The sequence below is a fragment of the Pongo pygmaeus genome, chromosome 2 (assembly GCF_028885625.2).
Source record: "Pongo pygmaeus isolate AG05252 chromosome 2, NHGRI_mPonPyg2-v2.0_pri, whole genome shotgun sequence".
In the NCBI taxonomy this organism is placed as follows: domain Eukaryota; kingdom Metazoa; phylum Chordata; class Mammalia; order Primates; family Hominidae; genus Pongo; species Pongo pygmaeus.
The window spans coordinates 138,519,797-138,547,111 of record NC_085930.1 but is presented as its reverse complement, the minus strand read 5'-3'; the positions used below and the strand labels follow the sequence as shown (position 1 = coordinate 138,547,111).

The 27,315-nt window shown below is 41.6% G+C and overlaps 2 protein-coding genes and 1 non-coding gene across 12 annotated transcripts in view; 1 reads left to right on the top strand and 2 right to left on the bottom strand.

The window, feature by feature from the left end:
- Window positions 1-10,148, bottom strand: part of METTL6 (methyltransferase 6, tRNA N3-cytidine) — a 50,019-nt gene extending 39,871 nt beyond the window's left edge. For 5 of the 10 annotated variants that reach the window (XR_010125607.1, XM_063661293.1, XM_054483229.2 and 2 more), the window contains exons 1-2: window positions 8,867-9,091; window positions 7,526-7,660 (exon numbers count right to left, since the gene is read on the bottom strand). Coding sequence is in view for 9 of the 10 variants with exons in the window: in XM_063661293.1 (XP_063517363.1) it covers window positions 7,526-7,660; window positions 8,867-9,091 (360 nt within the window). In the remaining variant the exon portion in view is untranslated. Of the gene's footprint in view, window positions 1-7,525; window positions 7,661-8,866; window positions 9,216-9,986 lie in introns of those variants that run through there. The other 5 variants (XM_054483219.2, XM_063661292.1, XM_054483213.2 and 2 more) reach the window with 4 other exon arrangements.
- Window positions 9,979-25,030, top strand: EAF1 (ELL associated factor 1). Its single transcript, XM_054483212.2, has 6 exons — window positions 9,979-10,470; window positions 12,498-12,592; window positions 14,647-14,783; window positions 16,871-17,061; window positions 18,869-19,102; window positions 21,530-25,030. Exons 1-6 carry the CDS (start codon window positions 10,101-10,103, stop codon window positions 21,574-21,576), a joined length of 1,074 nt encoding a protein of 357 aa, XP_054339187.1. The 5' UTR covers window positions 9,979-10,100; the 3' UTR covers window positions 21,577-25,030.
- On the bottom strand, window positions 15,640-15,746 carry LOC129034294 (U6 spliceosomal RNA). The gene has a single exon (XR_008501800.1). It is a non-coding gene; the product is annotated as a U6 spliceosomal RNA (small nuclear RNA).
- Window positions 25,031-27,315: the final 2,285 nt, after the last annotated feature.

Here is a 27,315-nt window from a genome sequence, read left to right as displayed (position 1 = left end):
AGATTGTTACAAATCCCTATCCCTCAGTATCTACTGGCCCTTATAATATATCTAGCTTTAACCAAAAAGTAGAAAACATCCCAGAAGGCAAAAAACATAGTGTGAAGAGAATAAGCCATCACCAGAGCCAGACTCAAATATGACAGATGCTGGATCCAAAAGCTTGGGCATTTAAAATAATTATGATTAAAATGTTAAAGACTCTAATGGAAAAGACAGACAACATGCAAAATCAGATACATAATTTCAGGGATGGAAACTATAAAAAGACTCTAAGAGAAATGCTAAAAACCAAAAATATGGTAACAGAAATGAACACTTTCAATAGGTTCCTCAACAAAACATGTACTGCCTAGGAAACAGTCAGTGAACTTGATGATAGGATAATAGAAATTACACAAACTGAAAATGCAAAAAGGAAAAAAGTGGGGGAATAAACCCTACAACAACAGCATCTAAGGGCTGTGGGGCAATAGAAAATGTTACACACATAACTGGAACCCCAGAGGGAGAAGAGAGAACAAGAGCTAAAGAAAGAATTCGAAGAAATAATGACCCTAATTTTTCCAGATTAAAAAACTAACCAAAATTATAAAATAACTATACAACCAAAAATTATTAAGAGCAATATATAGGTGATTATGTCTAAATCCTAGGAATAGCTGGGCGCAGTGGCTCACACCTGTAATCCCAGCACTTTGGGAGGCTGAGGCAGGAGGATCGCTTGAGCCCAAGAGTTCCAGAGCAGCCTGGGATAGTGAGACCTCATCTCTAAGAAAAATAAAGTAAATCCTAGGAGTAAAGGACTCCTAAACAAGACATAAAATAGAACTTCAAAAGGAAAAGATTAATACTTTGCCATGATAATTTAAATCCTGTGTAGCCTGGGCAACACAGCAGGACCTCATCTCTACAAAAAATTTTTAAAATTAGCCAGGCATGGTGGTGCATGCCCATGGTTCCAGCTCAGGATGCTGAGGATCACCTGAGTCCACAAGGTCGAGGCTGCAGTGAGCTGCAATTTGCACCACTATACTCCAGCCTAGGTGACACAGTGAGACCTTGTCCAAAAATTAAAAAAAAAAAATCCTTGTGTAAAAAAAAAGAGACACCATAAAGTGATGCTGAATAAACTGGAAGAAATGTTTGCAACATACATACCAAAATATCTAGAATCTATCCTAAAAATAAGAAAGAAAATGACAAACCAATAGAAAAATGGGCAGAGGTTATGAATGGACAACTCCTAGTACAAACTCCATGTGGGTGGGAATTTTTGCCTGTCTGTTCACTGTTTAACTCCAGTGCTTAGAACAGTGACTGGCACACATTAAGCTCTCAATAAACAAATGTGGACTAAAGAAACTCACAGCTAACTAATGCTATCAACCTTCCACAAGGCCTTCAACCTCTCTGGTAATAAGGAAAAAACAAATTAAAATATGGAGGCAGTATTTTTTGCCCAAAAGATTGGTAAATATAAAAAAGGCTGATATCAAGTGTTGAGGCAATACAGAAAAAGGTACCTTTACATTATTGGTGAAATTATAAATTAGTATGATCTTTTTGGAAGGAAACTTGGCATTGTCTATTAAAATATACATGAGCATGCTCTTCTTCCAAGGAATTCTGCTTCTTCCATTATTCATCATAGACAAATGTGTACAGACATTTTGGGAACATATATATGATGCTGATCACATTAACCCTATTTGTAAGAGCAAAAAAATAGAAACAATTCAAATAAATATAAATAGGGTAACTGTTTTTCTTTTTTCTTTTCTTTTTTTTTTTTTTGAGACAGTCTCGCTCTATCACCCAGGCTGGAGTGCAGTGGCATGATCTCAGCTTACTGCAAGCTCCGCCTCCCGGGTTCACGGCATTCTCCTGCCTCAGCCTCCCGAGTAGCTGGGACTACAGGCGCCCGCCACCATGCCCGGCTAATTTTTATATTTTTAGTAGAGATGGGGTTTCACCATATTAACCAGGATGGTCTCGATCTCCTGACCTCGTGATCTGTCCACCTCGGCCTCTCAAAGTGCTCAGATTACAGGTGTGAGCCATTGCCCCAGCCGGGTAACTGTTAAAGTATGGTATATCCATTCCACGGAATATTATAACAGGTAAATAAAATCTACATGTACTAACATGAAAAACTCTGCAAAATATAATAATGCAGAATGAGGAAAGCACGTTATGGTAAATATGATACCACCACTATTTTAAAAAATCTACTGTGTATAAAGTGGACAGACTTAAGTCCTTATTTAAAACATCGAGACTTTCTAGATGTTTAGAAGTGCACAAAGTATGTTAAAAGTAAGGTAGTAAATAACACATTTTGTAGATATCCTTTTGTTAAAATTCACTGAAATATTACCTTTTGGAAATGTAATGATCAAACCACTTCTCTAAGCAGTACATATCATTACATCTGTACTGGGTCAGGAGAAAAGGAGGAGAATAAAGTGCAAAGCGCTTTATACCAATGTGCTTACAGTGAGGCAAGATTGACCACTGTACCTTATGTCCATGCATTTTATTTTACTTTGCTATGTATATAGTGTATATGAAGGACAAATGAGTCCTAATTTACAACATCTAGTTCTAGATGTTAAAGAGGTTGACAGCGTATGACCAACGTAGTCAGTAACCTAATACACTGAGTACACTTTGTGTTCAAACTCATAGGAAAGACTGTTCTTAAAAACACTTAGGGAAGTGAAATTGTTAAAGTCCCCTCTAAGCACTACAAATGCTTACACCTATCCACTGAGTTGACAGAGGTGGGAAGGGTTCTATGCCAGAATGTTCGTTCCTATTTAGATGGCACTTTCAAATGGCAGCTTATTACGTATGTGTAACAGTTATTCACATTTTTAGTTCTTAAGAAGGACTATCCTCTGGGAGTGACCTTTGTTAATTGACCTCTTAGAACTAGACATAGTCCTGTACTTAGTCACTGGAATGACAGAAGAGGATGAAGAAGAACAGGTGGAAGGAAGGGCTCTTTGTCAGAATCTCCATATCTAGAAGATGGTTTTAGATGATAACCACAGGTCTATAGGTTCATTTTTAGTAAAGCACCTGTGTTTATTGTGGACAGGGTTTACTATTTTGCAACACCTAAGCTTCATAGATGTCTTGATGTGACAACATATAATAAAAAGCAGAGCTACCCCATAACTATATACATCTACTATGTACCCACAAAATTATTTTTAAAATAGGGCTAGTGAATTTGCCAATTTGCAAATATCTTTTTGTTATAATTGATAGAGAAGATGCATGTTGGACATGGAATTGTTAAACCACCTCTGAGTAATCCATATATGGGGACTTGTTCATTAGTTTGGCAGCAGAGGAGTAGAAGAAAGTATAAAGAGAGAGATGTATGCAGATGTATTCATATTTACATTTTGACAATAGCCACTAATGTATGTGTGTCCCTCTTGGCCGTACTATGGGAATACATTAAGTAATTCAATGGAAACATACATTCTTGGTAATATTTTAGTGGCAAAGATCCCATAATAAATTCTCTTAGAAGCATTATACTTAGTGTTGCTTTATTATAGAAACATTATAGACTACGGAAACATTATACTTAGTGTTGCATTATACTCTGTTGCTTTATGTTTCATTTTAAATTGAGCATTAAGGCAATACAGTCTTCTAAACTCTGCCAATACTTCTACCTAGAGGTCTGTTGCCATTTTTGTCTTCTGTGAAATTTTTGTCCCAAGATAGGTGGAATTATATTTTCTTCTAACAGACTGAGTTGGTGTAGGGTGTTCTTGGTTATTGAAATACTCATATAGCTTTGGGATTTTCAATTAGTAAATATCCATAATGTGTGATAAAACACGATACATACTGCATGATCTTAATCCCATAAAATTGGATACTGTTTCTATGTACACACAGGACCCAGAAGGACAAGTCAAACTGTAAACTGCTTGTGATTGTGGATGACTGTTCTTTGCTTCTTGTGTTTCTCAGTTTCCTACAGTAAACATATTAACTTTTTAAAAATAAAGGGTTGAGTTTTGTTATTTTGAGATAGGGTCCTGCTTTGTCACCCAGGCTGGAGTACAGTGGCATGATCATAGCTCATGCAGCCTCAAACTCCGGGCTCAAGTGATTTTCCCACCTCAGTCTCCCAAACAGCTGCACACGCCACCACACCTGGCTAATTAAAAAAAATTTTTTTGGCCAGGTGCGGTGGCTTATGCCTGTAATCCCAACACTTTGGGAGGCCAGTGGATCACCTGAGGTCAGGAGTTCAAGACCAGCCTGTCCAACATAGTGAAACCCTGTCTGTACTAAAAATACAAAAAAATTAGCCAGGCGTGGTGGCAAGTGCCTGTAATCCCAGCTACTTGGGAGGCTGAGGCAGGAGAACTGCTTGACCCCGGGAGGTGGAGGTTGCAGTGAGCCGAGATCGTGCCACTGCACTCCAGCCTGGGCAATAAGAGTGAAACTCCATCTCAAATTAAAAAATAAAATAAAATTTTTTTTTTGGTAGAGACAGAGTCATACTTTGTTGCCTAGGCTGGTAAGGTTACTTTTTTCAAAAGTCTAATGTGGCTGAGTGTGGTGGCTGACGCTTTTAATCCCAGCACTTTGGAAGGCAGAGGTGGGAGTTAATCCCAGCACTCTGGGAGGCAGAGATGGGAGGATCTCTTGAGCCCAGGAGTTTGAGAACAGCCTAGGCAATGTAGTGAGACCCGTCTCTACAAAAAAATAAAACAATTAGTTGGGTGTGGTGGTGTGCATCTGTAACCCCAGCTACTCAGGAGGCTGAGGTGGGAGGATCACTTGAGCCTGGGAAGTCAAGGCTGCAGTGAGTCATGACTGTGCAACTGCACTCCAGCCTGGGTGACAGAGTGAGACCCTATCTCAAAAAATAAAAAATAAAAATAGGCTGGATGCGGTGGCTGATGCCTGTAATCCCAGAACTTTGGGAGGCCAAGGCAGGCAGATCACTTGAGTTCAGAGAGACCAGGCTGGGCAACATGGAGAAACCCTGTCTCCACAAAAAAATACAAAAATTAGCCAGGGGTGGTAGTATGTGTTTGTAGACCCAGCTGCTTGAGAGGCGGAGGCAGGAGGATCACTTCAGCTCAGGAGTTTGAGGCTGCAGTGAGCTCTAATACACACCACTGCACTCCAGCCTGGGTGACAAAGCAAGACCATGTCAATTAAAAAAATAATAATAAGATTAATTTAAAAAAAAAAAAGCTTAAATTTTAAAAAGTCTAACGAATGCTAAAACTGTGAAAGGTTGATGGGGAACGAGATACTTGCAATGTCACCAAAGTGTCCCCCACATATTGGTTAATGGCAAAGGGAATTTTACAATAGAGGAATTAGGTAGTTACTATCTTAACCCTGTGATCAAAACCAGTAAGATCTCCAGATATTATTGCCTCATGACAGGATGTAATATGCAAGACACAACATTACCTATTAAAGCATTTTTGCCAAAAATATTTTACCTGATTTAAATTTAACTTCTAGTTCACAGATAATATAGAACATAGAGGAATAAATTAAACATAATGCAAATAAACAATGAGACCAATTTGGAAACTTACTATAGAAAATTGGCTTCATCTATCATCAATGTGGAAAGAGGTATGGGGTAGGGCAAGGGTATTTTAGGTCAAGGAGATTTAAAGGACATAAGTGAGCCAGGCGTGGTTGTTCACGCCTGTAATCCCAGCACTTTGGGAGGCCAAGGCGGGTGGATCACCTGAGGCCAGGAGTTTGAGACCAGCCTGGCTAACATGGCGAAATCCCATCTCTACTAAAAATACAAAAATTAGTCAGGAGTGGTGGTGGGCACTTGTAATCCCAGCTACTTGGGAGGCTGAGGCAGGAGAATCACTTGAACCCAGGAGGTGGAGGTTGCAATAAGCTGAGATTGCACCACTGCACTCCAGTCTAGGCGACAGAGCAAGACTCCATCTCAAAAAATAAAATAAAATAAAAAATAAAGGACATAAGTGTAAGAGGTAGTGCTCGACTGGATTATAAACAGCTATAGGCAGGGTGTAATCCCACACTCTGGGAGTCCGAGGAGGGAGGATTGCTTGAGCTCAGGAGTTTGAGACCAGCCTAGGCAACATAGAGAAACCTCATCTCTACAAAAATTTAAAAACCAGCCAGGGTCAGCTGCCATGGCTCGCGCCTGTAATCTCAGCACTTTGGGAGGCTGAGGTGGGAGGATTGCTTGAGCCCAGGAGTTCGAGACCAGCCTGGGCAACACAGTGAGACCTTATCTCTAAAATAAATAAATAAATAAATAAACACTAGCTGGGCACGGTGGCACATGCCTGTAGTCCCAGCTACTTGGGAGACTGAGGTGGGAGGATCTGCTTGAGCCAGGGAGGTCAAGGCTGCGGTGAGTTGTGATTGGGCCACTGCACTCCAGCCTGGGTGAGAGTGAAACCATGTCTCAAACAAAAACCAGCTATAAAAGACACCTGGAAGCCAGGTGCAGTGGCTCATACCTGTAATCCCAGCACTTTGGGAGGCCAGGGCAGGTTGATCACTTGAGCCCAGGAGTTCGAGACCATCCTGGGCAACATAGTGAGACCCCATCTCTACAAAAAATTAAAAAATTGTCTCTGCTACTTGAGAGGCTGAGGTGAAAGAATCGCTTAAGCCCAGGAGGTTGAGGCTGTGGTGAGCCATGTTCATGCCACTGCACTTCAGACTGGGTGACAAAGACCCCATCTCTAAAAAAAGTAAAAAATAAAACTAAAAGACACCAGACACTATTTGGGGAAATCTGAATTTGGAATGGATGTTAATAACATTGGGGGATTATGTTATTTTATTTATTTATTTAAAGACAGTCTTGCTCTGTCACCTAGGCTGGAGTGCAGTGCTGCAATCTTGGCTCACTGCAACCTCCACTTCCCTGACTCAAGTGATCTTCCCACCTTAGCCTCCCAATTAGCTGGGATTACAGGTAAGCACCATCATGCCCAGCTAATTTTTGTATTTTTGGTAGAGACAAGGTTTCACCATGTTGCCCAGGCTGGTCTTGAACTACTGGGTGCAAGCTATCCACCAGCCTCAGGCTCCCAAACTGTTGGGATTACAAGTGTGAACCAACATGGCAGGCCAGATTATAGTTATTTTTGTGAAACATGATAAACTTATTGTGGTTGTGTAGAAAAAGGCCTTTTTTTAGGGGATATGTATGCAAACATTTAGGGGTGAAATGTCTTGACATTTGTAATATACTTTAAAATAGTTCAGCAAAGAAAAATTGTAAAGCAAAGATGTTAATTATATGGATATTATTATGGTATTTTTTCCTGCTTTTCTTGAATAAAGCTGTGTTTCTACATGCACTGTATATGTACGTAAGCAGGAAAACTACGTGTATGGTGACTATAGCTGGTTAGCTCCAGGAAGACTAGAATTGGGCAAATGGGTAAAAAAGGCAGATCAAACAAGATCGGCAAGAAAACAGAAACACAGCAGAATACATAGACGGTGCACCAACCTTAACATATTCAACTGCTCTTGGAGAAAAATCACAGGCATAGGCAAAGATATTCGGATCTTCTTCTAAAAGTGGGAATAAACAGTTTCCAACCCCACAGCCAGCTTCAAGCATTGTTAACTTTTGATCTTCAAACTGGGGAAAGACAGCACAAAGTTATAGTATATCACTTTGCATAATGAAGAAATAAACCAAACTAAAAGGTCCATAATATGAGAGGTGGTCTCTGACCCCATGGAGCAGACGATCAACAAGTGAACTAATAAGCAAAAGCTAATACTGGTACTTCATTTGTCATCCAACATTAACAATTTGGTGTGGAGGAAAAAAACAGCACAATGGCTAACTCGGCTCTGGAGTTAAACTGCCAGCACCCAAATCTCAACTCCTCCCCTGCATTCTATCCTTGGGCAAATCACTTAAACAGCTCTGTGCCTCAATTTTACCTTAGGGACAAATGAGTACAATACTAATACTTACACTTCACAGAACTGGTATAAGGGTCAAATGATAGGCCATGTAGAAAAGAGCCATGGTAAATAGTTACTAACATTAACTATTATTACTATTATTTTGAATCTGTCACTGAAGTCACTTAGTATGAATTTATATTTTTATTTTTTAAATTTTTAATGTTTAAATTTTTTAAAATTCAGAACATAGGGTCTCACTATGCTGCCTAGGCTTGGCTAATTCATGTTGACTATTCACAGGCACAAGCCGCCTGCCTCAGCCTCTGGAGTAGCTGGCAATAGCCACCAGACCTGGCTCTTGAATTTAATATATAATGTTTACAACTATCAGATCAGCTTAAAGAAATAGAAAACGCCCACTAAAGTTCTCTCTCCTATATGTTAACCAAACCAGAAACTGCTAAAACTTTGGTGTTAAGACCAAACAGTATATTTCTCTCCTAAAACGCAAAGTATTTTGATAGGCTTCTTAAATTCTCTACTTCGCACTCTCCCTAGGAATGCAATACAGCACACCTCTTCACATTTTTTTTTTCTTTTGAGACAGAGTCTCGCTCTGTCGCCAGGCTGGAGTGCAGTGGCACGATCTCGGCTCACTGCTATCTCCGCCTCCCAGGTTCAAGCGATTCTCCTGCCTCAGCCTTCCAAGTAGCTGGGACTACAGGCGTGCACCACCACACCCAGCTAATTTTTGTATTTTTAGTAAAGACGGGCGTTTCATCACTTTGGCCAGGATGGTCTCGATCTCTTGACTTTGTGATCCGCCTGCCTCGGCCTCCCCAAGTACTGGGATTACAGGCATGAGCCACGGCACCCTCTTCACATTTTAAATGAAGAACAGCTCAGATAAGGCCTAATATTAGCTTACCTCTCTACATGATCTTAGCTCCTCAAACTCTCTGGTGGTCCAGTGTCTGTCTTTGAAGAAATTAGTGCTATTTCTTTTGTAAAAAAGATCCCAATTTTTCTGAGCCTCTTGTTCCAATTTCTGCTGTTTAAAATCAGACACCAAAGTTTGGTCTCTTTTCAGTTTCTCCTCTTCTTCAGAGGTGAGAATCCTTGCCTGCAGCCCTTTCCTTTGCAAAGAAGCCATCTCTGAAACTGACGGTAACACTTAACACAGCTGAAGATTCTCCATCACCAAATAATATGAATCCACGCTAATGGATCAGATGCATTTCCTGAGGTGAGTTTCACGCCTCAAACAGCATAAAGGGCTTCGCAGAGAAAAGAATGAGATTCTGGTTAGTGGTTACAGTTCAAGACGCCAGGTTCAATTCACCAAATGTTTATGAGATGCAGACTGTACAAAAAAAAATCCTCCCCGCTATATGAGAGGTCACAAAGAAGACAAAGACACAGTCCCTACCTTCAGAGGGCTTACATTCATTCAGTGGCCAGGACTATCTCATGCACCATACTTTTATTCAAACCAGATGAGTCAACAATTACAATAAATCGATTTAGTTTAGGAAAAAGGACGCTCTCAAGAAGTGACTGGGAAACCTTGCGAAGAAAATATTCCTCAATTTTCGGTGCCCGCGAAAGGGGTGACTTAAAAACCACAATGGCCTTAGCTGGAAGCGGGTGGGGTGGTCAATTGTCAGATACAAGTGAGGTCACCGTTTCCCAAGGGTCGGAGCTCCGTTTTTTCGGGGGAAATGAAGCTAAGCCTGGGTGGGCTCATTTCCTGATCGCACTCACAAGAGGCTGTTGTAGGAACCAGAGAGGGCGTCACTTTGCAGGGACTGAGACCCTCGCACCGCCATCACCGGGCAAAGTGGAGAAAGAGACCCAGTGACGCGTGGCTGAGGTCCCGAGGATCCATCTCAGGACCCTCAGGATAGACTAGGCCGCATGGGCCCCTAGACCCTGAGGAGGACGTCCATGATAGCTAGCCGACCCGCGTTAATCTAGTCAGCCACGCTCAGGGCTCACCGTCATCAGTTCCTAAATTCACGGGTACGGCTAGGGCCAGGCGCACTCACCCCACAGCCGGCCCCACTGGGCCTCGGAGGCAGAATATGGGAGGAACCGCGAAACAACCCTAAACCAATTCTGAGGACCACGAATTGGGATTCTCCGGGAGGAGTTATTTTGCCATGGCAGCGCCGCCGCCACTTCCGCTGGGAACCCGGAAGTTCCTCCCCGACGCCGGAAGTCCCACGGCCTTGCCTCCTCAGATTCTTCTCCCACCCCCACGCAGAGGAGAGAACTTGCTTCTGGACCCGGGTGGGTGCCGGCTCGGCTCTCCTTGCCTTCGAGAGCGGTGGCCCGGAAGCACAGTCCTCCCAGACGCCAGCGCCAGAAGCTCGGATCGCGGCTGCACCAGGAGAGCGCCGATCTGGGTGCGAGGCAGGTGCGGGGCCATGAATGGGACCGCGAACCCGCTGCTGGACCGTGAGGAGCATTGCCTCAGGCTCGGGGAGAGCTTCGAGAAGCGGCCGCGGGCCTCCTTCCACACTATTCGTTGTAAGTCAGCGCTCCCCACGGTTCCCTTCGGCCGCTCCAGCCGCCACATGTCAACCTTGACTCCTTCCTTTCTTCCCTTGGCCCTTCAGATTCCAGGGAATCCCCTGCCAGCGTCAGTTACTTTCTCTCGAACCCCAAATCCTTTGGGACCTCGATTTGTCCCTTCTTTTACCCAGATTATTTCTCCCAAATCTTCGTCACTCCCTACTATTCTTCTACCTCACAGTCTCAAACACTAGTTCCAAAGGTCTTTGGCCTCTTTCCATTTCCATCCCTCCCCGCCCCCCACCTCGTCCCTAAGGCAAACCTCCGTCCCCCAAGGCAAACCTCCCTCCTCTTATCCGGGTCCACTTCTCCCTCGAAACCCCTCCCCTCCTTTCCGATGCTCCCATCAGGGTTCTCCACATTTAAAAGACGCTTCTTGTTTGTTATGAGCCTCATCCACTGCCTTAGAACCCATTCACTTCCCTGTTTTCCTCCTCCGACTTGGTCCTGGACTCCCAAATACTGCGCTTTGTTCCCTCTACAGCCAAAGAATTGGCATCCTCTCTGCGCCTCATCAGAGTCTTCTTCCATCTCCTTTCTGTGCTTCATTTGACTTGGATGTCTTTTGAGGTCACCTATACCACCGGGGCTTTTCCTCTAGACCAAGTTCCTTGTGGGTAAAGAGTCAAATCAGAGTTCGTGAGCCTGGGATAGGTTAAAGATTGGTCTATGTTTGGAAGCAGAAGAGAGCAGGCGTAAGGAATGTCGAAATACTCATTATGCCGGACGTTTTTCTACATGATTATAGACGCTGTTGAGAGAGTGCACTTCCACCCTATGTCCTGGGTGAAGGTTTGGCAGTTAGGAATTGGCTGACAGAGCATCCCTCCGTGATTCATGAACTTCTGGTTTCCGTGGCGCTAACGCTGTTGTTAAGACTTGTTTTTGTCAGAGGACCTAATAGATGTGACTCAACACATGTGAAGAGGGCGTTTTAGATAATGAAATCCCATCTTTGTGTAGTCACTTGCCATGCCATTGCTATGCTTCCTACTGACAGCAGATCCAGCTCTTTCAGAGAGAAGAGATGGGAATAAGATAAGAACATCATTTCCTGAAGAGTTTACTAAGTTGATGTTTTCTTTTGGTGAAGGGCAATGTGGAATTTAAATCATATAGTTCATGTGTGCACCTGTCCTGCAGTTTGAGGCAGGTGTGAATGGGAATTAAGATGGCTATTATGTTGTATTCTAACTGCAGTTTAGAAACACGAGCAGGATAACTTCTGGAGATACAGTTCAGTTGTCTGCTATGAACATCTACGAAGTGTCTTGGTTAAAGCTGTGGAACTGGCTGAGAGTGGTGGTTGACACTATAATCCCAGTACTTTGGGAGGCCGAGGTCAGCAGATGGCTTGAGCCCAGGAGTTTGAGACCAGCCTGGGCAGCATAGTGAGACCCCATCACTATTTAAAAAAAAAAAAAAAAAAAGCTATGGAACTTGAGTATGGCAAATCCTAATTTTGACAGTTTCTATGCAGAATGAAATCAGCTTTTGATGATGCTGTGGCCTTTCATATTTCATATAGAGTTTACAGTCACAGAATCTGTTTCATATGCTGTTACTTTTTATCCTTACAACCCTAAAAAAGCAACTTATTATGGATGATGAGATAATTTTCATCTCTCCCTTGGGAGAAGGGAATATCTTTGTTTAATAAAATGGCCTATAAATTCTTTTTTCCCCCTAGAATAATCAAAAAGGGGGTCAGAGGAAAAGTATGTGGAGGTGTAGATGAAACAAGATTGTCCCTGAGTTGGTAATAATTGAAACTGGATAATGGTACACCAGGTCTCATTGTATGATTCTCTCTACTTTTGTGTATCTGAAGTTTTCCATAATGAAACAGTTTTTTAAGAATTCTAAATTATTTTTATTTTCCATTCATCTGAGTAATAATTTTAATTCTTAAATGGAGATGCCCAGGAAGCCCTTATTATAAGTAACCTGGTGGGTAAGTGCTTTTTTTCCTTTCCCTTTAGATGATTTTAAACCAGCATCTATAGACACTTCCTGTGAAGGAGAGCTTCAAGTTGGCAAAGGAGATGAAGTCACAATTACACTGCCACATATCCCTGTGAGTTTATTTCATTGTTTTTTTTTTAATGTAAGATCACAATGAATCTTTGTCTTTTATGTTATTGCAATTTAAACTTCCTACTTTTAAAAATGTTTAGATTTCTGAAGTGGCAACATAAGGAAAAAAGGAATTTTGGGGAGTGGGGTGGGGTGGACTTCATGCTAGGCAGGTGCTTGATTAAAAATAATTCTTGTAATCCTAGCATTTTGGGAGGTGGAAGTGGGTGGATAGCTTGAGTTCAGGAGTTAAAGACCAGCCTGGGCAACATGGTGAAACCCCGTCTGTACCAAAAATACAAAAAAATTAGCTGGGGGTGATGGCGCATGTCTGTGGTTGCAGCTGCTTGGGAGGCGGAGCTGGGAGGATCGCTTGAGCCTGGGAGGTAGAGGTTGCAATAAACCAAGATCACGCCACTGCACTCCAGCCTAGGCGACAGAGTGAGACTCCCTCTCAAAAAAAAAAAAAAAAAAAAAAAAGATTATTCGTCGTTTTCCCCAATCTTCCTTTTCCCCCATCTGCTACTGAGTAGACAAGGTTCCTGTCTGGACACCTAGATATAGCTTTTCTCCCAAGCAACTCCAGACAGAAAAGCCCTAGGTGCCCTGCTGATTATATGGCCACAAGAGCTCAGGAGTGTGAGACAACCAAGCCAGGAGTTAAGGCAGGCAGGAGCCAGAGATGTGGCACATTCAGCTGATTTAGGGATGAAGAACTAAATTGAAAGCGGGATTAAGAACCCTTACAGAGAAAGATTTTTGTGAAGCCCTGCCCAAGGCAGCACTAATGACAAAGCACCAAAGGGTCACATGATGCTCTTAGTGAACATGTGTTATTGCATGTCACACCCCTGTCCTGGAACATAAGTTCTCGGTAGCTGGTGACAGAATGAAAAGTCTCTGGACAGGGAGATCTGGAAAGCTCTGTGCTGAGGAAAAATTGCCCATTCAAACTGCTGTTTGATTACTTGTTACCTTTGGCAAGTTACGTCATCTCCCTTTGGACCTTAGTTTCCCATATGTAAAATGAAAGGTTTAGATAAATGGTCCCTAAAGTTCTTTCTAGCTCTATATTTTTACTATATAAATAAGGAGTCAAAGAGCCAAGTGGTTTTTTATTCTAAGCAAGGCATTAAATACGATATTCAACAAATATTAATCAAATGCCTCCCACATATTGGCCCATTACTAGGCATGAAGAATACAACCTTGAACAAAACAAGCACATTTCTTGCCCTTGTGGAGCTTATGGTCTGGAGTTTAAATAAATACAAGAAAATATAGCAGTTATTCTACAAAATCAGGGAAGGCTTCCTTAAGGAAGTAACCTGTGAGCAGATCTGGAGGTTGGGTCATTTAAAGAGAGGGGGCAGGATATAGCCGGCAGAAGCCTTGTTAAAGCCCGGAGGCAGGAGAGAGCTTGAGGATCTGAGGGAAGCCAGTTGCCTTCTGCTCTGAAGCACATGCGCAGGGGAGTATGCTGCAGGGTGAGGTGGAGAGCCAGGGAAGGGCCCGGTAGTGCAAGGCCAAGTGGCTAGTTTAAAGATTTTATCCTTTGGCCTGAGAGCAACTGAGGAGTGATTGAAAGGCTTAGGCAGATGAGTGACATGATTGATTTATTCTGAGCCAACCAGGATAATGACCTTCTCTTGGAAAATGCTCTGTTGGTTGCTTGACATGAGAAGGGGAAACCCTGGTCTCTCTAATGACAAAGAAATAGAGATCACTCACAGTTTTACTATACAGAGTGATAACTCTGCTTAGTATAATGAAAGTAACGGTTAATTTTTCTCTCTTGGAACGTATATAGTAATTAAAATTTTTATACTACCTTTTTGATTACTTAGAATGCATTGCACATTCACAAATTCTTGCTATATTATTTCTCCTTTATTTTTGCCTCGGAAACCAGGAGATAAAATAGAAATCAGTTCAACCTGTTCTTTTTGAATAGCTCTGATAAAAGATTTCATCAGGTAGAGTCATCTATAAATTCAGTTGATATTCATAACTGGTATGTTTAGTTTGATCATCTTATACTTTTGTGGCAAATAGGGATCCACACCACCCATGACTGTGTTCAAGGGGAACAAACGGCCTTACCAGAAAGACTGTGTGCTTATTATTAATCATGACACTGGTGAATATGTGCTGGAAAAACTCAGTAGCAGCATTCAGGTGAAGAAAACAAGGTATGTGAATAGCCAGATGCAGGTTTATATCATGTTTCCAAACCTCTGTTATCTATTCAGTTTTTATAAGGTTGTGAACATCTGCTTGCTCATAGTGTTCTATCAATAATCTTAACTCTACCTGTGTCTTCTCAGACAAAATGAGTAAAATGTCTTCCTCAAATGCAATAAAAGAAATAATGTTTTTAAGACCTAAAACATGGGAACCATTAGGGAAAGGGATATACTTTATAATTAAGCCTATTTTGTTAATCTGATGATTGCTACAGTACCACCTAAGGGATAAGATAACTTATAGACTTATAATTATGAAGGAGTAATATATACTATACTTGAGTGAAAACATTAATTTTTTTATAAGATACATTTGAGATTACTATAATACCAAAATAAAACTTTGCCTATTTTTTAATATAGTGAACTGTTTAATTCAACAGTTGCTACATGTTTAAAATGAAGCCAGTTAGAGTTTATTTGAAAATAAAAATTCATTCTATAAATAGAAATAACCTAGTGGTTCTATTTGTTACCATATAATACAGTATTTTTTTTTTTTTAAAGAGTCGAGGTCTCTTGCTCTTTCACCCAGGCTGGAGTGCAGTGGCATGATCATAGCTCACTTATAATACAGTAATTATTATAATACAGTAATTGTAAAGATTGTCACAACCTGATGTTTTTTGTGCTTCGTTAAGCCATTTTTTTTCATTCATTCATTCCACAGAAAATAAAAATAGGTACCACTTATTGAGGGGGTATCATGTCCCAGGCACTCTGCTAGATGCTTTATATGCATTGTTTTATCTAACAAGTAATTTTTAGAAAGGTGTTATTATTATTTTTTACTTCTTTTGTTAAAAATATGGAATCGTTCATGAATTTGTGTGTCATCCTTGCACAGGGGCCATGCTAATCTTCTGTGTATCGTTCCAATTTTAGTATATGTGCTGCCAAAGTGAGTACAAAAGGTGCTATTATTATCTTCAAAAAAAAAAAAAAAAAAGATACGGAGACTGAGGGTTAGAGAGCTTGACCTACCCCAGAGAGTGTGCTGCAGAGTCCTTGTTCCTGTCCTGCCACTCTTATTTATTTGTATTCATTACCTATGTGAACCAGGTGCTACTGATATTCCTCCAATATCTGATGGTTGTGGTAGATTCCCTTACTACTCAGTGTGACATGGGAACTAACAGTATCATATCACCTAGATGATATGCAGAATCTCAACACCTATTAGATCTGAATCTGCAGAGATCACCAGGTGATTTGTGCATAAGCAACAGTTTTAGAAGCACTAGGCTAGTCCATTTACAAAAGAAATTGTTAACTGATAGAATATTCTCAGGCTTGGGATGGAATTCTGCTTGTCTGAAAGCAAGAGCTGGCATGTGATGAAATGAACAAGCAATATATAGATAATGGAAAAAATTTTCAAGCTGGGCAATATTTTAAGAGCTACTTTATTTAGGAACTCATGCACTCATGATTATAACTACATAATGATGTTTTGGTCAATAGTGACCTACATATATGACAGTGGTCCCTTAAGATTCTAATGGAGAATGTGTGGAAACCTGATATACGGCACTTGATATTGGCATTGCAGATCAAGTAGGGGGAATGATTGATATTCAGTAATGGTGGTGGGACATTTGGGTTTTCATGTGAAAAAATTATATGCTATCTTGGTTTGTGTAAGTACATTCTGCTGTTTGCATGATGAAATCACCTCATGATGCAGTTCTCAGGACTTACCCTCATTGTTAAGAGATGCATGAATGTATTTTCTACTAGTAAAATGGATTTTCATAGTTGCATTGTATCCTACATTTGTTTGCTATACATTTGAGCTCATCGAGGGCAGTAAATGTTCTATTCATCTCTGTATCCCTGATACATAATATAGTACTGGATTACAGTAGACACTCAAATGTTGAATGAATAGCTCACATGTTAAAATTACAAGTATCAGTATTTTGAAGTGGTCTGGAAAGAACATGGGGTTCTACAGAGACTTCTGAGTTTTCAGTCACCTGGACAAATTTGAGAACCACTGTTTTTGCCCTGCTAATTTAATCTCCTTTCAGAGCTGAGGGCAGCAGTAAAATCCAGGCCCGAATGGAACAGCAGCCCACTCGTCCTCCACAGACGTCACAGCCACCACCACCTCCACCACCTATGCCATTCAGAGCTCCAACGAAGCCTCCAGTTGGACCCAAAACTTCTCCCTTGAAAGATAACCCCTCACCTGAACCTCAGTTGGATGACATCAAAAGAGGTAGAGAACATTTTCTGGATCCATGATAGCAACTTGGAGGAGAGTGCTGAATTTTCTTGTGGAGATCACATGGCTGCTGTATTGATACAGTGGCTGGGGCATTCAATGCCATCAAAAAAATGTCTGCAGAGCTCACTGTTCAGAGATGGGGAGGGTGGGGGCTTCTGCCACTTATCTCATTTGATGAGGGTGAGTCCTGGAATAGTGACTTGAGTTTGTGGCTATCTTTGTAGCATTCTGCTTAGAGGCCTAGGATTTAAACAAGCATGACTTCCATCTAAAGTTCCATATGGCACACCTCTAAGGCTTCGGAGAAAGGATTCTAGGTGTTGGAGGTGAAAACTGAGCGTACGTGGCAACCTTTCTGAGCTCTACATTAGTATAGAGGCTGGAGGAGCTGACCATGGTGCTGCACACTTGTAGTTTCAGCTACTATGAGGCAGGAGGATCGCTTGAAATTGGGAGTTCGAGGCTACAGTGTGCTGTGATCATGCCTGTTGGTAGCTACTGAACTTCAGCCTGGGCAATAACATCTCTTTTTTGGGGGAAAAAAAGGATTAAAGTGCCTTTTAAAATACCATAAGCAAATGTTCTGTGCTAACACAAAGTGTGTAAATATGAAAGAGGCCATGAGGACCAATAGAAACAGATACTGGCCTAGAAAGAGTTAAAGGTCCAGTTTGGTTCTCTCCACTGCAAACCTGAGACAAAGGAGCTTACCTTGGCTTTCTCCTTCACACGATGAATGGTTTTAGTCCTCCAGACTCTTTAGAAGTTGTGAGGCCAAGTGTCATATTTCATATTTATAAGTTTTATAAAATAACTAAATCCATAATAATAGTAGGGAAACGTAAAGAGTTGTTCCTGGGAAATTTGCCTTTTCCACCCTGTAGAACGGCTGCAGACATCACTCTGCACTGTGTACAGTTGTTTTGTCCCTTGTTTTTTTTTTTCCTCATGGATACTGGAATGCTGTTATGGAAGTTTTCACTTAGGTTGAATAGGAATCAGAGCATGAGTGGTTAGTTGTTGCCAATTATGCTTAGAGGAGCCACAGCCATTTAAGGCCACATGGTATGCCTAGACAGGAAAATCTGGCACCTTTCTTGAAATGGTTAGTTAACATCGATATTTTATATCTGTAAAAAATGCAGTACCTGATAGGCATGGCTGTCAGTCAAATAAGTAAAGAGTGAAGGGAAGAATATTGTTTTACCATTTTTATTTAGTCACCATGGTTCTTCCTGCAAACCTCCATTTATTTATGGGACATGAGAGCTGGAAAGGACCTTAGAGGCTATCTTGCTTTCATTTTTCCAGAGTGGCTTGGAAAATTCATTGACTTCTACCTGGGTGTCACTGCTGGTTAGAGGTAAATCCAAAACAAGCACTCAGACCTTCCAACTCCTAGTCAAATATTTTTCAACTACTTTACATAATATTTGTCTTCTCTTATGTGGGAATTATGGTTTTATCCCATAGTTCATAATATTCATAATTTTTCTTTTAGTAGATAAAGGCAAATGGACTTAATTCATTTCTTACACAGAACAGCCATTATTCTGAAACAGTCTTGCTTTTTATTTATTTTGAGTGAATTTAATGTTTCCATTGTGTCTCTGGAAACAGGTTGTGTTTTTGTTTTGGTAATTTTGTTTGTACATTTTTTAAGGTATTGAGAAGCAGGACTTTGTTTTAAATTATTTCTTATTGCTGTTGGTTTTGCTGATTTACTATTTATAGAAGCTCCAATACACTGCCTTGAAAAGGGCTGCTGTGCTGATCCATGTCATATCCTTTATTCCAGAGCTGAGGGCTGAAGTTGACATTATTGAACAGATGAGCAGCAGCAGTGGGAGCAGCTCTTCAGACTCTGAGAGCTCTTCGGGAAGTGATGACGACAGCTCCAGCAGTGGAGGCGAGGACAATGGCCCAGCCTCTCCTCCGCAGCCTTCACACCAGCAGCCCTACAACAGTAGGCCTACCGTTGCCAATGGAACCAGCCGGCCACAAGGAAGCAACCAGCTCATGAACACCCTCAGTAAGTGTGTGCTCCCTTTTCTGGCTGAGAGAGGGCCATAGGTGCAGCTTCTATTTATCCTGTGCCAGAACTTACAAACCTAAAGATGTTTAAGGCATAGGAGAGGATCTTGTTAAAAATAGTTTGGAGCAGAAAGGTATGAGTTACTAAACAGTAAAAAAGGGAAATGAGATGAAAAATCTGTTCTTTCTATTTCTATTCCCCACTGGCGCATACCGATGTTTGTGAATTCTAGAAAACACTAAAACATGAACAGATAGGCTGTTTTTGCTTTTATACCAGACTTTCGGGGAGCTACCTGCCACCATATTGCTCTCTGCCCATTGGTCTATTTTCTGGAGACGGAGTCTCACTCTGTCGCCCAGGCTGGAGTGCAGTGGTGCAATCTCGGTGTACTGCAACCTCCACCTCTCGGGTTCAAGCGATTCTCCTGCTTCAGCCTCCCAAGTACCTGGAATTACAAGCATGTCCCACCACACCTGGCTAATTTTTGTATTTTTAGTAGAGATGGGGTTTTGCCATGTTGACCAGGCTGGTCTCCACCTCCTGGCCTCAAATGATCTGCCTGCCTCAGCCTCCCAAAATGCTGGGATTATGGGTGTGAACCACCACGCCTGGCCTATCTTGAACTTTTATAAAAAAGAATCCGCTGTCCCCAGTGTGGTGGCTTTTTTTTTTTTTTTTTCCTTCAGACAGAGTCTTGATCTGTTGTCCAGGCTAGAGTACAGTGGCACTTCCCAAAGTGCCGAGATTATAGGCATGAGCCACCATGCCCAGCCATTTTTAAAATTTTCAGTAGAGACAAGGTCTCACTGTTTTGCCCAGGCTGGTCTTGAACTCCTCCTGGGTACAAGTAATTTTCCCAACTGCCGAAGTGCTGGGATTAAAAGCATGAACCACCGTGCCCGGCCTCGGTGGGTTTTAATGCAGTTGATACTACAGTAAAACAGGAAAACAAGAACAAAAATTTATTTGTTTTGAAGGTGAGCAGAGAGCTAATTTTCTATGCTTTTTTCTCTTTGGAACCCTGATGAATGTTCTCTCTTGGTACACCTTCCGTTGAGGAAGTTGGAAGGTCTAGAGGCAACAGTGGGGAAGTTAATCTAGTTAATCCAACTATTGTGGACCAGGCAGAGATAATCTCAACCTCAGCACTATGGGCAGTTTGAGCAAGATAAGTCTTCTTTGTGGGAGGTTGTCCTGCACATTGTAGGATGTTTAAGAGCATCCCTGACCTCTACCCACTAGATGCCAGCACCAGTCTCCTCCCACCTCCCCAGCCCCATGACAACCAAAAACATCTCAAGACATTGCCATTATATGCCCCACCTTTAACATAGAGACTGAAGTATATGAAGAAAATCTGGCATTGTAGGTAAAGAAAAGGGGTGACCTCAGGATCAGACCCCCCTGAAAGGGTTTCATGGACCCCAGAGTCCTCAGAATAGACTTTGAGGAGAACTGGCCTAGAGATTAGCAATTTGGAAATAAAGAAAACACTTTTGCTACAAGTGGTATCAACTGGGGTTCTGTTATATGTATTCCTATTGTATTAGATTGAAATGTTAAGTAATTATATTCTTCTAAATTCTGCATAGTAAACAAGAATCTGGGGTTTTATAAAGCACGTTAGTTCAGATTTGAAATTTAAGATAACATGACTATCCTGGACAGAGGTGTGCTAGAGCAGATACTGCATTAGCATATTACTGGTGTTAACAGTATTCACCTTTCTTAATGGGAAGCCTACTGGATATTTTCTTAAGTTGCCTTTATAAAGCAACTTAAGGTGATCAGTTCTTCTGAATGGTGATCAGTTATTTTAAATATTTTTTTTTTTCTTTTTTCTTATTTTCTTTGAGACGGAGTCTCACTCTATCACCCAGGCTGGAGTGCAGTGGTGCAATCTCGGCTTACTGCAAACTCCACCTCTCGGGTTCAAGCGATTCTCCGCTTCAGCCTCCCAAGTACCTGGGATTACAAGCTTGTCCCACTACACCTGGCTAATTTTTGTATTTTTAGTAGAGATGGGGTTTTGCCATGTTGGCCAGGCTGGTCTCCAACTCCTGGCCTCAAATGATCTCCCTGCCTTGGCCTCCCAAAGTGCTGGGATTACAGGTGTGAGCCACTGCGCCCAGACATATTTTAAATATTTTCTTGCTATTTATTAAACCATTTAAAAGTTATCTAGCTTACTTCTCCTTTGCTCTACCCTAATATGCAGTATTGTTGTGCTTTGTAGATAACCAAAAGCACCATTTTGTTTCAGTGAGCCAATTTGATTTTCTTCCCTAAGTTGAATTAACAAGGTTTTACTGTAGTGTGATAGCCAAGGCAATTAACAAAAAATTGTGAGGAAGTCATTTTTATATTCTGTACTTTTGTTTGATTCTACGATTTTACTTTTTTTTTTTTTTTTTTAAATAGGAAATGACTTGCAGTTGAGTGAGTCTGGCAGTGACAGTGATGACTAGTGCTGGATCTTTCGAAATCTACTTTTTGGTGCACAAACATGCCGCAAGACTGTGCTACTTTGGCGTGGAGTCTATTGCAAGAGGAAAATGTTATGGATCAGTGACTGTAGTAGGAGTTTGAGGCTCTGGAGCTCTCACATATTCAAGTCTTTAACCTAGTGGTGATGGGTGATTTTCTCATGTCATTTTTGAACAATCTCATCTTTCAAAGTTTAAGTAGACCTGTAGAAGAGCTAACAGAATTATATTTCTATTTAGTTAACATTGTTAATGAAAAACAGATAAATGTGCCCTGGTCTAGGTTACTCAAAGGCCATATCTTCACCAGGCCAGAGATTCAGTTTTAAACCTCAGCAGCCATCAGTTTGGCCAAGTGGTTGGTACCAGTGAAATGAAGTCTTTGATGGGTAGGAGAGAGAGGGAAAACCTCAAACTACATCATAGAAATATGTTAAAACCACTTTAAATTGTTGACACAAAGTGGTAAGGAAGTTTTGTCTGACTCAGCCTGACAAGCCTGGATAGAAATGGACCTCAGAATACAGAATGGAGTCCTTGAGTGTCAGCTGGTGAGGACCATGGAGTCCTGCGAGCTCAACCTGTCATTTACAGACTAAGAAAGGGAAGTACACACCTGGCTTGTGGCCAGTCTCCTGCCCGCTCTCTGGGCTTTCCTCACTGTTCTCTCCCTTGAATCTCATTTGTAGGAATCAAGAGATTCCTATACATGGGACTTTTAGATGTACATTGGCACTTTGATTAGATTCCAAAAGACAAAAGTGTTGGGTGCTTCTAGCTTGAATTTAGTCCCTAAATACATGAGGCTGGGTGAGCAGATGAAACCGGTAGCCACTGTGCTGATGCATGTGACTCCATTCACTTGGGGCTTTTGGTTCCATGTGGATCCATACTAAGTGTTCTTCAGTCAGTGGATTTTAGCAGGGGGAGGTAGGAGTGGAAGAGAGGTGTGAAGAGACCTCTCTGAACAAATGAACCAGCAGTAAGTTTCTAAAAATCAGAATCTAGATAGAAGTTCTGCAATATGAAATGAGCACATTCTTTGATAAGGCGTATCTATTCATGCTTTTGTTCCACCGTTTGTACCTGACTCCCTGACCGATTTGTATTTTTTATATACAACTAGAAGAAGGTCACAAGATTGCCTTCTACAGTGTGCCATTTCCAAATGGATCTGTTGTTGGAGGAAACTGGTCGCTAGTCAATGTTCTATATTTAATGAATGTGTGATAAATCATCCTGTAATCAGTATGGAGTAACCTGTTTTTGTAGTTTGGATGAATATGTCCTGAGAAATTTCCATCCACTTTGGTTCAGTGGACATCAAGATAGTAATAATAATTTTTCCTCCACAGGTCCCTCCACTCATATGGCCTCTCCCTCCCCAGCTAGTGGAGGGGAAGCAGTCTGGACTTAGAAAGGAAATAGGTGGTCTGTGGTAGGGGCTTTCGTTAGAGTTAAACTTCATAGAGTCAACTGTTTCATCATCATAGTGAGCCCAGAGAGCCACTGCCCAGCAGCATGCTCACACCATCTACCCTAGTGTAGGTAATAGGTCTACGCTAGGACCCTGTGCTGGGCTCTCAGCCCATCATGAGATTTTGGTGGATTTAATGGCAGGTAGGAAGTTATTTATAGTGGATTGATAATTGCTTTATAATTCCTTGGTAATGACAGCTCAGGGAAGGTTTCACAAGGTCATGATCAGGAGACTTGAATTGTTACTGGATGTAGGAATTGTTTCACTGCTCTTAACTTGCTCAAACTGGGGCAGGTTCCAGGAACTTGAACTAAAAATATCTATTTAAGCCTCTCTCTCTTTCTCTCCTCCCCAACTTTTTTCTGAAAGCCTTGATTCCTGTAGACAGAACTATGGTTTTTGGCATGTTGGGTCAAGACGTGTTTCTATAGGAAATGCTTGCATGTGGCACTGGCTTGGTGAGTCAAGCTTACTGAGCTTCAGACCCTCTGTCCTGTCATCTGTCCTGCCCAACACTGTATGGTTTTTCTCTAGCACGGCTTCAGTTTTGTTCTCTGCACAAAGCCTTTGGTGGTTCTGCCCTCTGCCCTCCAGCTTAACCCACCAGAGTAAGGAATCTTTTCTTTTTAGAAATCAAGAATTTGGCTTCACAGATGCTTCTCACAGACGCCCTCCTGCCAGCCAAACCGGACTTGTTCTTCCTGCCTCTGTGCCTTCTCTCATTCTCCTTCTCTCCCTCCAAACCCCACTTTTGAGGCTCTGTGGGTACCATCTTTGTGGACTCTTGTCTTTTTTTTCAACCCACATGGAGTGCCCTGTGTGTACATACTGACCTTTTTTTTTTTTTGCTTGAACTCTGGTTGGTATGAGCTCCTTAAAAGCAGGTACTGGGCTGGGTGTGGTGACTCATGCCTGTAATCCCACCACTTTGGGAGGCTGAGGTGGGAGGATTGCTTGAGTCCAGGAGTTTGAGACCAGCCTGGGCAACATGGCGAGACCCTGTTTCTACAAAAAGAAAAAGGAAAAAAAAAGCAGGGACTGTCATTCTCATCTCTTCCCTGGGGTATCCACAGGAATGGACATTCAAATGGTTGTAGCCTGGTGGGGTAGAAGGCAGAGAAGACTACCCAGCCAGTGAAGTGCAGAGGATAAACATAGGAAAACATTCCAGGCATTTGGAGACAGCTGAAAGTATCCATGCTGACTTTCATGATTTAGAAGTCATGAATTATTAAAATTATTAAAATTGCCTTTTCTTTGTGCTGTACAATGTCTACTGTACTGTGGGTCATTTAGATGAGATGAAAAACTTAATTAAATCTGAAGTGTCTGAGGCGCTTAGTAAGCTTTAGTAAAGTTGTGATTGAAGAAACTTAATACAAATGAACTAGAGGTTTGTAATCATGCCACTCATTAATGATTTTATTTCTGCAGCAGAATCATTTTTCCTATGTAAGGTGTTAATGTGTGTGTATGTGCTTTGGTTGTAGGAAAACTTGAAAATTCCAAAATCCTTATTTTCCTATTTGAGAGGCTGGTTCAGCAGGGTGTGTGTGTGTGTGTGTGTGTGTGTGTGTGTGTGTGAATGGTATATTTATTACATTATTTTGAAAGAGAATTAGTGTGTTATGTGGATAATGTTATATACAGCCAAAGTGGATGTTTCTATTTGGCAAGGAAGGTGGGATTTCTGAAACTCAGGCCTTAACCAATAGGTTGGAAGACAAGACCAATTGAAGAGTTAGGAAATGTGAGTTTTTTTTACTTCTGTTATTTCAGTCTTGGTTTCATTGTCTCATTCTTTATTTTTAAAATCTTGTGCCTAAAAGTTTTTTTGCTTAATTATGAAGTAGACATGCATGTTTACATTTATGTAAAATATTTGCTGTGTAAAGTATTTTTTGTTTATTCTCTTAAAAGATCACTATATTTAAATAAAAGTGAAGGTCAGCAATACATTTCCTGTCTTGGTGGGTTTCATTTTCTTTTAGAAATCAATGAGCAATATAGGGTTCTTTTAAGAACCTTCTGTGCTTAAGCCTAAATAGCTAACTAAATGGATTCCTTTTTAATTTGGTGTTTATAATCGTTAGGAAGTATACCTCAGCTTTTAAAAGGTGTGACATTCAAAACTGAAGGATGAACTTCAGTTTTTAAAAGGTATGAAGTTCAAAACTGAATCACATCTGAGGCCATTTTACTTGGTCTGGAAAGGAAGGCTTAGTTTGGGTCTGAGAACCATGCAACAGTTAAACTGAATCCCTAGACATATCCTATTGTCATTTTAGTTTACCAGATTCCTTCTGCCTGGAATGCTATGCCACACACACCTCTGACTCCCAGTTGACATTTGGCTAGAAGTGATCCTGACCTCCTGCTTCCATTCTCCACTTCTGCTTCAGCAGTGCTCATATTTACCTGTGGTCTTGGCTCCTCTGCTAGACAGCATAAACTTCTAGGTAGGCAGTGGCCATATTCCTTTTTAATTCGCTGTAGTGTCTCTAATAGGTGCTCAATACATTTGGATTTAATTAAATTACATGTTAAGTCTAGAAAACCTCTGCTACTTAATTCTGCAATGTGCTTGTTCCCTCAGATGGCAACAGGAGTTAGACGTGAACCATCTCAGTGGGGAAGTGGTGGTGTCCATCACTGAAGGGAGTTTTATCTTCAGTTAACTATTGCCACTGTAATGTTCTGTAAGAAACCATCCCAAAACTCAATGACTAATGAGCATTTATTTTGCTCACAAGTCTGAGTTGGCTTTAGACTGGCCTTAGCTGGACAGTTCTGGTCCTGATTGGCTCCCTCATAGGCCTGGCAATTGACTGAGGTTCAGCTGATCTAGGATGGCTTTGGCCAGCAGAGTGGGGGCAACAGCTCTGCTCCATGTCATCTCCACCAGCCTAGCCTGGGCATGTTGTCATGGCAAAGGCAGAGAGGTGTAAGAGTAAGAGAGAAACCAAAATACTTCTGTCACAATTGCTAAGACATCATTGGCCAAAGCAAGTTAGAGAGCTAAGTTCAGAATGAAGGGGTGGGGAAATCCATTCCCCAAAATTGATGGGAGGAGTTGAAAAAGAGATTGGAAAGGGTGTAGATACAGGGAGGTGGGAAGAATTGCTGCTATTAATGCCATCTATTACATTCACATGCCCTGTGACTGCCATGTTTGAGATCACTGGGCCACATGATCTCTAAGTCCCCTCCCAATTCTGGCATTGTTCCTGGCCAGATAAACGAAAGTTCCAGTAAGAGTTAAGATACTTCTATTCATGATTCATGCAGAGGGCACCAAAAGCCACCCAATGGCTTCTCTTGGCTCAGCCCTCCCTCCTTCATTCACTGTGTATAGTTTGCTCCCCTCCTGCCATTTCTTACCAAGAGCACTATTCCAGTTACCTGTTGCTAAGTAACAAGCTACTCCCCAGAACTTGGTGGTTTAAAACAATCACTATTTTATGTCATGGAATTTGTTGGTTACAAATTGGGACAGAGCTTGGCTAGGCAGGTCAGCATCTTGTGGCTTTAACTGTGGTACTTAGCTGGCAGATGGGCTGGACTGCAGGGTCCAAGCTAGCTTCACTCACATGCCTGGCATCCTGGTGGAGGTGGCTGGAAGCAGGCTCCTGGAACCTCTGGGCCCATGGATTGTAATGGTGAATTGCTCAAATGTAACAATCTCCTTGGTGAATTGCCAAGGTCCTTGACCTGTAAGCTGATTATTATCGCACAAGTGCTGAAGAACTGCTTCACTGAAAATTTAAATTGGCTCACTGTACTATGGGGGAAGGATGGGGCCGAACAATTCCAGTAAAGCAGGCATTGGGGAATAGGTCGGCCCATTAATTGTAATGAGCTTTGGAGATTATTTAGCAATTTGACCCACACATACCCTCCATGCCCCTAGCGGAGCGATGGCCTATGTGTCTGTCCCAGGAGACACTCAGAAATTGTCCCACCCGCTTCCCCAGCACTGGTTCCTAAGTGAAGTGCTGGTGACCAAGCTGCCATCAAAAACCTTACTTTGCTTCCAAATCTGTTACTAAAACGGCTTTGCAGGTCGACAGATAAGAGGTCTAGGGCCAAACCCCAACCCTACACTTCCCTGGTCATGGTAGGAGTTCTGGGACGGCCTAGAGAATCCCAGAGACAGGCCGGATCCTTGGGGGTCAGTTGAGCACAGCTTGAGCTTCTGTTACTGGTGAAAGCATCAAAACCAGTCCAGTACTGAAAGAGTA